The 11,915-nt window shown below is 38.0% G+C and overlaps 1 protein-coding gene across 1 annotated transcript in view; it reads right to left on the reverse strand.

Moving 5' to 3' along the window:
- Positions 1-11,915, reverse strand: part of USP32 (ubiquitin specific peptidase 32) — a 255,762-nt gene that overhangs the window by 59,661 nt on the left and 184,186 nt on the right. Inside the window, exon 12 of the mRNA XM_011990240.1 lies at positions 2,444-2,546. Within this exon, the coding sequence (XP_011845630.1) occupies positions 2,444-2,546 (103 nt within the window). The remainder of the gene's footprint in view (positions 1-2,443; positions 2,547-11,915) is intronic.

An 11,915-nucleotide genomic window follows, 5' to 3' on the forward strand; every position in this document is an offset into this window, starting at 1 on the left:
CCCAGGAGGTCAAGGCTGTAGTGAGCTATGACTGTGCCACTACACTCCAGCCTGGGCAACAAAGGAAGATCCTGCCTCAACAAACAAACATACAAACAAACAACAAAAACAACAAAACACTTAACATGCATCAAACTCATTTAATCCTTTTAACACCATGAGGGAGATTATTATTATTACTCTTATTTTACAAATGGAGGAAACAAAGCCCAGAATGTCACTTTGTTAAAAAGGTTACTTGAATTCACTTTAAAAACATTTTTAAAAAATCTGTCAGTGTGCAGTTATTTGCATTTAAAAGGTTATTTTTAGAAAAGAACACTTTTCTAATTAAAACATGTTCAGAGGATTATTAGTCAACTTACATTTCCCCCACCTTATTAATAAGTTGCCATAGTTCTCTATTTAGTAAAAACACTTTTCTAATTAATATGCACTTTCAGAAAGTACTGCTGTTACATTTTTGCCCATCTTATTGAATAAATTCCCATAGTTCTCTGCTTCCTTTCTCTCCATATAAAGTGAAACTCCTCTCTTCCCAGGTTTCTTTTAACTCTAAGTTTGCCTTTATTTATTCATTTATTTTATGAGACAGGGTCTTGCTCTGTCACCCAAATTGGAGTGTAGTGGTGCGATCATGGCTCACTGCAGCCTTGACCTCTCAGGCTCAAGCAATCCTCCCACCTCAGCCTTCCAAGTAGCTGGGACTACAGATGCACACTACCAAGCCTGGCTAATTTTTAAAAAAAATTTTTGGGCCGGGCGTTGTGGCTCACGCCTGTAATCCCAGCAATTTAGGATGCCAAGGAGGGCGGATCATGAGGTCAGAAGATCGAGACCATCCTGGCTAACACAGTGAAACCCTGTCTCTACTAAAAATACAAAAAAAAAATTAGCTGGGCGTGGTGGCAGGTGCCTGTAGTCCCAGCTACTCGGGAGGCTGAGGCAGGAGAAAGGCGTGAACCCGGGAGGCAGAGCTTGCAGTGAGCCGAGATCGCGCCACTGCACTCCAGACTGGGCGACAAGAGCCAGACTCCGTCTCAAAAAAAAAAAAAAAAATTTTTTTTGTAGAGATGGAGTCTCACTATGTTGCCCAGGCTGATCTTGAATTCCTAGGCTCAAGTGATCCCCCTATCTGGGACTTTCAAAGTCCTGAGATTACCAGCCCAGCCAGACTTCATTCTTAAGTAGATTTTAAAGTTTGCATTTGACAGACGCATGCTAGAAAATAATATCAAATGCCAGAGTGGAGAAGGGAATGTAGATTCTCCCACGTACACCTCTCCCTTACTACCCTCCCCAAATTTCTTTAGTGCACAAAAGGATTATGGTAGGCAACAACAAACCAGGTTCATGTTCTTATCAGTGCAGTTCAGTCTGTTTATAAGGGACATGCTGCTAAGAGTAAGACGTCTATTGTGTTCCTACAGAAAACAAAACGTAATACATCCAAGACAAAACTATGTTATTCTTTGAGTCTATACCCATTAAAACATTAACAACCACTCAATCTAAGGCCAAACTACAAATATAAAAACCAAAAAAGTATTTCAAAATAATGATTGATGCTGCACCCCAATGTTCTCATTTTCTACCCACATACACCATCATTATCTACTTAAAAGGTCCAGGAAGTCATTTGCCTACTTTTTATTCCTTCAGAGACACCAAAGCCCGTGCTTCCCAATTAATATATTTTACATGTGAAAACACATTAATAAACTTTGCAAAATGGAAAAAGGATGAGAAAGAATGATGAGATAGATAATGTAAAAAGTATGTAACTACCAATATTCTGATAATAAGCAGTGACAGAAGAAATACAGGAAAATAGGAATCAAATGATTAGAATTTTGGTTATTGATCATTTGGCAATGAGTATATATATCAGCTGGCTCTCCAAGAAGGCAAATATTTGATTCTGGGCATTATTCTTTTCAGTTTTCTTGTTCTGAAAAAAATTCCATTTTAATGGAAAAGGTGAAATAAAGGACAATGTAAATGATGTAGTTGAGAGAATATAAGCTTTAAAGTCAGTCCTTAGGTTTGATCCCAGATCTTCTACCCTGATCACGATATTCAGGTTACTTTTACTTTCAGCACCAGGTTCCCCAAAGGTAAAATGGGTATAATACTATCTTCCTCACAAGGGTGGTATGAGAATTAAATGAGACATGAGGTATGTGATATATACAGGTACCCCCGTGCCCAATATTATCTTTTTTTAGGGTTGTTGCAAGGGAAGAAATGTATGTGGAAGTGTAATCACAAAGCCTTACCCATAGCAAGTATCATATAAACACTCATTTCCTTTCCCTTTGAATCTTTATCTAAGTTGGAGCATTTTATTATTGGCTGGTAGTCACAGCATTTTATTATTGGCTGGAAGACTGACGGAGTTGAAAATCTGTGAAAAATGTAAATAGACAGGAATCTAACTCACGTATTTGACATATTCTTTCCACTGCTGCCACCATTGCATGGAGATGATAAACCAGTTGTGTCCTGGTTGCAGACCATACCTGCTCTCTCGTTCTAACCATCCTCTGTACATACAAAAGAAATTAAATACATCAAATAAAGTTGTATGAAATAGGTGGTGACGCACAAAAATATCGTTAGAAGTTTTATAAGAAAAACCACAAAACATTTAGACATAATTAGGAGAGACTGCCAAAATCCAATTAGTAAAACAATACTGTTTCTATTGATAAACCAATTTCAAGAGTCACAGGCTAGTATCAAGAACAATTACTTCAGGAAAAGATTCTAGGAAAAAATTAAAAATTAAAAAAAATTAGAAAAACAACTGGTGTTCCCAATTAATTAATTACATTTTTTGCAGAATGTAACCAATGATGTTCTTCAAAACAGCCTTATTAAGGAATAATTTACATAAATATAAAACTTACCTATTTGAAGGGTACAACTCAGTGATTTTGATAACTTTACAGATATGTGCAACCAACACCACAATCAGTTTGAGAACATTTAGAACATTTCAATTAATCCAAAAAGACCCCTGTACCCACTTTTAGTCAATTCCTGTTACCACCCTCAGCAACAGGAAACCACTAATCTATGTTTTGTCTCCTACAGATTTGTCTTTTCTCAACTATTCATATAAATAAAATGATAAAACACATGGCCTTTTAAAAATTTGGCCTCTTTGACTTTGCATGTTTTTGTGGTTCATTTATTATTGTGGCAGATATCAGTTGTTTGTGCTTTATTACTGAATAGTGTTCCATTGTATGTATCTATTACATTTTGTTTATCCATACAACACCTAAAGAACGTTCGAAACTGGCAAGTCAGTTTCCAAAGTGGCTGTCCATTTAACATTCCCATCAGCAATTCTAGTGGGTGTGAAGCACTGTTACACTGTGATTATAAAACAAAATCTACCATATCTATCTTATCTATCTCTCTATGTATGTATGTATGTATGTATGTATGTATGTATCTATCTATCTATCTATCTATCTATCTATCTATCTATCTATCTATCTACAGAATCTCACTCTGTAGCCCAGGCTGGAGTGCACTGGTACAATCTCAGCTCACTGCAGCCTTGACCTCCTGGGCACAAGCAATCCTCCCGCCTCAGCCTCTCAAGTGTCTGGGACTACAGATGTGCGCTGCTATGCCCAGCTAATTTTTTTTTTTTTTTTTTAACTAGAGACAAGGTCTCACTATGTCACCCAGGCTGGTCTTGAACTCACAAAAGTGTTGAGATTACAGACATGAGCCACTGTGCCCAACCAAAAACTATTTATTTTTGAGGTGAAAATGGCATAACGTGAAATTATTTCAAATCATACAATTCAATGGCATTTAGTACATCCAAAATGCTGTGCGATCACCTCTTATTAAGTTTCAAAACATTTCCATATACCTCAATTAAAAAGTCATCCATTAAATAGTTATTCCCCATTCCCCCCAGAACTTAACCACCACCAGTCTGCTGTCTGGACCTATTGACTTGCCTATTCTGGATATTTCATATAAATGGGATGATTCAACACATGACCTTTTATGTCTGGATTCCTTCACTTAACATGTTTGTGAGGTCCAACCATGTTGTAGTATGTATCAGTACTTTATTCCTTTTTATGGTTGAATAATATTCCATGGTGTGTATATACAACATCTTGTTTAACCATTCATCCACTGATGGATGTACAGACTGTTTCTACCTTTTGGCTATTGTGAATAGTGATACTATGAAAGTTGTGTTCAAGTATTTGAGTACCTGTTTTCAATTATTTTGGTAAATACCTAGAAGTAGAATTGCTGGTACATGGAAATTCTTGCTGAGGAACTGCCAAACTGTTTTCCACAGTGATTTCACCATTTTACATTTCTACCAGCAATATATGAGTCCCTGATTTCCCTACTCGCCAAAATCTTCCATTTTAAAAATTCTAATAATCTTACTGAGAAGCAGAATTACATTGTTTTGACTTGCATTTCCCTAATGACTAATTATGTTGAGCATCTTTTCATGTGCTTGATGATCACTGAATGTCTCTGGAGAAACATGTATTCAAGTCTATTTTTAGTTGTCTATTTTTAAATTGGGTTGTTTGCTTTTTGTTGTTAAGCTGTAGGAGTTCTTTATGTATTCTAGTTACTAGACCCTTACTGGATGTATGTTTCTAAAATATTATCTCCCATTCTATAGGTGGTCTTTTCTGTTTTAAAAATAATATCCCTTGATGTATAAAAGTTTTAAGTTTTGCCAGGTACAGTGGCTCACACCTGTAATCCCAGCACTTTGGGAGGCTGAGGCAGGCGAATCGCTTGAGCCCAGGAGTTCAAGACCAGCCTGGGCAACATGGCAAACCCCCATCTCTACAAAAAATACAAACATTAGCTGGTTGTGGTGGTGCACGCCTGTGGTCCCAGCTACTCAAGAAGCTGAGGCAGGAGGATCACCTGAGCACAGGAGTTTGAGGCTGCAGTGAGCTGTGATGGTGCCACTGCACTCCAGCCTATGTGACAGTGTGAGACTGTCTCAAAAAACAAAACAAAACAAAACAAAAAACTTTCAAATTTTGATGAAATGCAGTATTTTCTTTGGTTGCTCATGCTTTTGGTGTTACAACTAACATTCCATTGCAAAATTTAAATAATTTTTGAGGAAAAAGTTTTGTTAGATATAGAGTTCTTGGTTACAGTTTTTCCCCCACTTTCAGCTCTTTAAAAAAATTGTCATCCCACTCACTTCTGGATTCCATGCTTTCTGATGAGAAACATGCTATTAATTTTATTGATGATCCATTTTATGGGACAAGTAGCTTCTCTTTTGCTTTCAAGATTCTCTTTGTTCTTGGCTTTGTAAAATAGTTTCATTATAATGCTTCTCAGTGTGGATCACTTTATCTTTCTTGAAGTCCAATGAGCTTTCTGAACGTGTAGGTTCATGTCTTATGAAGTTTAGGACAATTATTTATTCAAATATTCTGCCCTTTCCTTCTCTCTGCTTTCCTAAGATTCTTATGTTGACACACATGATGTTGTTCTATGGGTTTCTTCCGTTCTGTTCATTTTTCTTCATTCTGTTTTCTTTCTGCTCCTCAGTCAATAATTTCAATAGACTTTTATTTAACTTCTCTGATTCATTCTTCTGCCTGCTCAAATCTGATGGAGAACCCCTCTAATATATTTTTCATTTCAGTTATTATACTTTTCAGCTCCAAAATCTGTGTTTGGTTCCTTTTTATACTTTCTCTTTATTGATACACTCTATTTGTACATATATCATTCTCCTGGTTTCCTTTATTTATTTATTTATTTATTAGTTTTTGAGATGGAGTCTCGCTCTGTTGCCCAGGCTGGAGTGCAAGTGGCACAATCTCAGATCACTGCAACCTCCGCCTCCCGGGTTCAAGGGATTCTCCTGCTTCAACCTTCCGAGTAGCTGGAATTACAGGAGCCTGCCACACCTGGCTAATTTTTGTATATTTTTTAGTAGAGATGGGGTTTCACCATGTTGGCCAGGCTGGTCTCGAACTCCTGACCTCAAGTGATCTGCCCACCTTGGCCTCCCAAAGTGCTGGGATTACAGGCGTGAGCCATCACGCCCAGCCATTTCTCCTGGTTTCCTTTAGTTTGTTGTCCATCACCTCCATTACGTCTTTGAACATATTTAAGATGATTGATTTTAAATGTTTGTCTACTAAGTCCAATAACTGTGCTTCCCCAAAGATAATTTCTATTAATTTCCTCTGTGAAGGGACCACACTTTCTTGTTTCTGCAATTTTTTGTTGAGAACAACATTTTGAGCATTAATGGTAACTCTAGAACTAATCATATTTCCCTCCACCTCAGGATTTGCTTTCGTTGACTGCTATAGTTATTTGTTTAGTCACTTTTCTAAAATATTTTTATAAAGTCTGTCTTCCTTGTTACGTGTAGTTTCTTAAGTCTTCATTTAACGTGTGTTCGAAAAGCTGGTATTCCGACAGTGATTTCTTAGAACGGCAGAAGCGGGGAGAGGGAGAGAGGAAAAGAGAGAGGGAGGGAGACGGAGGAAGAGAAAGACAAAAAAGGGAGAGAGAGAGAAACAAAGACAGAGAGACAAAGACAAAAACCACTACTGTCTTTGCAGAATGACGCTGTGCTGGGGCATTCCTACAGTGGTTTACAACTATGCCTTAGCCTTCACTACCTGTATACTCTTAGTCTAGAAGCTCAGCCAGAGGTGAAACTGTAGGGGTCTTATAAGGTATTTTCTGACTATGTATCTTGTTGTCGGCATGTGCAAAGCTTTCTAAATTACCCAGTGTACAGTGTGCTTTTGGGTACCCTAATTTCCCAAGGAAACTCAAGTTCCCACCACTCCCAAGACTTTCAGCATTCTATTATATGCCTCAATTAAAATCTTTTACCCCAGGTGACTGCAGGTGGCTGGTTCGTGTGCCTTACAGAACTTCTGATGAATGCCCCTGCTTTTCCATCCTGGGTAAATTCTGAGTTAAGTATAACACAGCTGAGCATCTTCCAGTAGCTTTTCTGGTAGCCCCAGACTGTTTACACAAACACAATTTGTTTTTATTTGTTTTGTTTTGTTTTGTTTTGGAGACAGTCTTGCTCTGTCACCCAGGCTGGAGTGCAGTAGCGCAATCTCAGCTCACTGCAACCTCCGCCTCTCAGGTTCAAGTGATTCTCCTGCGTCAGCCTTCCGAGTAGCTGGAACTACAGGTGTGCGCCACCATGGCCAACTAATTTTTCGTATTTTTAGTACAGACGGGGTTTCATCATGTTGGCCAGGCTGGTCTCGAACTCCTGACCTTAACTGATCCACCCATCTTGGCCTCCCAAAGTGCTGGGATTACAGATGTGAGGCACCGCACCCAGCCTGACAAACACAACTCTTTATAAATAAGGTGTGCTCTGCTCTCTCTGAAACCAGGGACCATGTGGGTTGCCATCTTCAAGGCTGCCATTACTAAACCAGGCAATGGCAAATATATAAACAGGCTTTTAAATAATTTTTATAATTTTTTATAATTTTTAAAAAATCAACATTTGCTTAGTTTCTATAAATCTTTGTCTCTTTGTTCAGAGTTCTGACAAAGCTGAAATTGGCAGTTCTTTATTTTTCAATGTTTCTGTGGAGAGACAGGCTCTTAGAGCTACCCACTACATAATTTTCACTGAGTCACTCCTCTCATTGTGCTTTTAATTTGCCTTCTCTGAGGAAGCAGAACATCTTGTCATGTACTTATATTAGCGATTCATACATGTATAGTAAGAGTCTATTCAACTCTTTTGTGCATTTTAAAATTAGATTTTCTTGATGTCTTAATGTGTTGTAACAGTCCTTTATATATTCTGGACACAAATCCTTTATCATATATATAATTCGCAAATATTTTCTCTAGAGCTGTGAGGCTGTAGCATTTATTTTCTTAATGCTCTCTCTTGAATCTCAAAAGTTTCTAATTTTTTCTATGTCTTACACTTTTTCCCCCATTTATAAATTGTGCTTTTGGTGTTATATCTATGAAACCTTCTGCCCCCAAATCATAAAGATTTTCTACATTTGCTTTTCTAGAAGTGTTATGTTTTTAGCTCTGATGTTTAGGTATATGGAATCCATTTTGAGTACATTTCTAAGCATAGTGTGAGGTAAGGGATCTAAAATAATCTGTTTGCATATGGATATCCAATTTTCCTGCACCTTTTTTTTGTTTTTTAAAGAGACAGAATCTTGCTATGCTGTCCAGGCTGGCATGCAGTGGCTATTCACAGGTGTGATCACTGCATACTCACACTAAAGTTGTGAACTCCTGGGCTTAAGTGATCCTCCTGTCTCAGCCTCCTGAGTAGCTGGGACTACTGGCTCAGCTCCTTCTGCACCATTTTTTTTTCTTTTTAAAGTCAGTCCTTTCTCTACTGAATTTTCTTGACATCTTCAAAAAATAATAAAAATGATAATAAAAATAACCATTGACCAAAAATATAAGGGTTTCCTTTTTTTATTTTTTGACGCAGAGTCTCACTCTGTCGCCCAGGCTAGAGTGCAGTGGCATGGTCTCAGCTCACTGCAACCTCCGCCTCCTGGGCTCAAGTGATTCTCCTGACTTAGCCTCACGAGTAGCTGGGACTACAATCGTGTGCCACCACGCCTGGCTAATTTTCGTGTTTTTAGTATAGATCGGGTTCCGCCATGTTGGCCAAGCTGATCTCAAACTTCTGGCATCAGTGATCTGCCCACCTCTGCCTCCTAAAGTGCTGGCATTACAGGCATGAGCCACCATGCCTGGCCAAGGGTTTCCTTTTAAAATGTCAATTCCATTTGACTGATCTCTATGATTCTACTTATTCCAGTACTTGATTAATGTATCCTTAGGTAAACTGTGAAATCAGGAAGTCTAAGTCTTCCATTTTCTGCCATTATTTTGAAGTTGTTTAGGCTAGTCTGAGTTCTCTGCATTTCCCTATACAATTTAGGAATAGCTTGTCAATTTATAGAAAAAAGCTGGGATTTGATTGGGTGTGTTTTGAATCTACAGAACAATTTGAGAAGATTGCCATCTTCACAACATTAAGTTTTCAAATCCATTTACTTACATTTTCTTAAATTTCTGTCAGCAATGCTTTGTATCTTTACATGCACAAGTCTTGCACTTCTTTTGTTGAATTTATTTCCATGGGTTTGATTTCTTTTGACAATATAGTGAATGGAGCTGTTGTCTTCATTTTAATTGTACTTTCAAATTATTCTATCTAGTACATGACAATTCAATTGATTCCTTAATTATTGATCTTGTATCCTGTCATGTTGCTAAACTCATTTTATTAATTCTAACAGTTTTTCTGTGAATTCTTTTCGGTTTTCTACACATAGGATCATGTTATCTGCAGTTACAGGCAGTTGAATTTTTCTTTACAATCTGGATGCCTTTATTTCCTTTCCTTGCCTGATTTAACTAGCTTGAAGCTCTAATACAATGTTGGTAAGTGTGGCAAGAGCAAGTATCCTTTCCTGATCTTATGGGAAAAGGCTTCAGTGTTCTACCATTAAGTATGATCTCAGTTGTATATTTTTCAAGATACTTTTTAGACTGAGGAATTTCCCTCCCCCAAGGTTTTGAATGAGCATGACTGTGCTCTAGTAAAATGTTATTTATGTTCACTGAAATGTGAATTTTATGTAATTATAAGGTGTCACAAAATATCCCCTTTTGGTTTTCTCAAAGCCACTTAAAAAGGTAAAAACATTTTTAGCTTGCAGATTGTACAGAATCAGGCAGTGGGCCAAAGCTGGCGAATATGCCATAGTCTGCTGACTAACTGCTGACCTAGTATATGGTCTATCCTAGACAATACTCTGTGTACATTTGAATATGTATTCTGTTGCTGTTGGCTGAAGGGTTCTTTGGTGGGTGCATATATCATCGTTTATCATAATAAAATGTCTCTCTGGCTCCAGTAACTTGTCTTTTGTAACCTAAAAGCCATTTTTTTTCTTAACAGTAAAGTAATTTTAGTTCACCTATGGTTATATTTGTATGGTTTTATCTTTCTTTCTTTTATTTTCAACCTATTTGTGCCTTTGAATCTCAAGTAGCTGGATTGTGTTTTTTTGCTTATTTTTGAGATGCAGTCTCGCTCTGTCACCAAGGCTGGAGTGCAGTGGCGCGATCTCAGCTCACTGCAAGCTCCACCTCCCAGTTCACACCATTCTCCTGCCTCAGCCTCCCGAGTAGCACCTGGGACTACAGGCGTCCACCACCACGCCCAGCTAATTTTTTTGTATTTTTTTAGTAGAGACAGGGTTTCACCGCGTTAGCCAGGATAGTCTCGATCTCCTGACCTTGCAATCCACCAGCCTCAGCCTCCCAAAGTGTTAGGATTACAGGCGTGAGCCACCACGCCCGGCCAAGTGGCTGGATTTTTAAAAAACAATTCAGTCTAAATCTTTGGCTTTTGATCATCTGTTCAATCTGTTTATATTTAAGGTAATTACAGATGTGGGTTTATGTCTGCTATTTATTTGTTTTCTATGTATCTTTCTTACTCTATTCCTCTACTTCTTTCTTTTGTGGTAAATAGGTATTTTCTAGGAATTTAAATAGGTAACATTTTAATGCCTTTTTAAATAAAACTATTTTGGGGGATCATTTTCTTAGAGATTGTTGTAGGGTTTACAATATGGATCTTAACATAGTCTACTTTATTTTTTATTTTACGTTTTTGAGATGGAGTCTTGCTCTGTCACCCACGCTGGAGTGCAGTGATGCCACTCAGCTTACTGCAACCTCTGCCTCCTGGGTTCAAGTGATCCTCCTGCTTCAGCCTTCCAAGTAGATAGGGTTACAGGCATGCACCACCACTGCCTGGCTAATTTTTGTATTTTTAGTAGAGATGAGGCTTTGCCATGTTGGCCAGGCTGGTCTCGAACTCCTGGCTTCAAGTGATCTGCCTGCTTTGGCCTCCCAAAGAGCTGGGATTATAGGCGTGAGCCACCGCACCCAGCCAACATAGTCTACTATGTTTGATTGATACTAATTTATTCCAGTAAAGTATAGAAACTAAAAAAGTATAGAAACTAAAACATAGAAACTTTGCTTAAATATAGCTCTACCTTCTACTGTCATCTTTGTGCTACGGTTGTAACTCATATAAGATCATTATATGTTATGGGAACAACATGCTTTTATAATTATTGTCATATAAAAGTGTTTTTTAAACCAGTAAACAAAAATACATAGAATAGTTTATACTGTCTTTTATTATTACCTATGTGATTTCTACTATTGGTGCTTTTTATTTATTTTTGGCATTTTTATGGTTTTATTTAAACATAAAACATGCATATGAGCTGTCTACTTATTTTCTTCACTGCACAGGCTGGCATTGGGATTGGTGACTCTGATGGCCAGCTGGGCTGCTCTTTCCACAATGTCTTTGCAGTTCTTGAAGGAAACACTGTGGGCAATCTCAGCACATTTGTTGCACATTAGCAGTACTTCCAGCTCCTTGACGTTGTGGACCAGGAACTTCTGGAAGCCCCTAGGCAGCATGTGCTTTGTTTTTTGTTGCTGAACCTTCCACAAACTCTGTTGTCAATACCTCTGGGTTTTTGTCAGTTACACTTAGTTTTGACATATCAGTCTAACTGGTGCTGGATGAACTTCTTGGTTCTCTTTTTGATGATCTTGGACTTCACAAGGGGACTAAGGGCAGCTATGATGCCGAGTAGGGGATGGCTGCCACCTCCACAGGCACCGCCAAGGAAGAGAGCCTCTTTATTTCTTCACGTGGATGTTAATTACTGTCTGGCGTCACTTCTTTTCAGCTTGAAGAACTTCCTTTACTATTTAAAGACAGATTTCCTGGTAACAAATTCTCAGTGTTCATATAGGAATGTCTTTAGTTCATCTTCATTTCTTTTTTT

The sequence above is a fragment of the Mandrillus leucophaeus genome, unplaced genomic scaffold, assembly GCF_000951045.1.
Source record: "Mandrillus leucophaeus isolate KB7577 unplaced genomic scaffold, Mleu.le_1.0 Scaffold374, whole genome shotgun sequence".
In the NCBI taxonomy this organism is placed as follows: Eukaryota; Metazoa; Chordata; class Mammalia; order Primates; family Cercopithecidae; genus Mandrillus; species Mandrillus leucophaeus.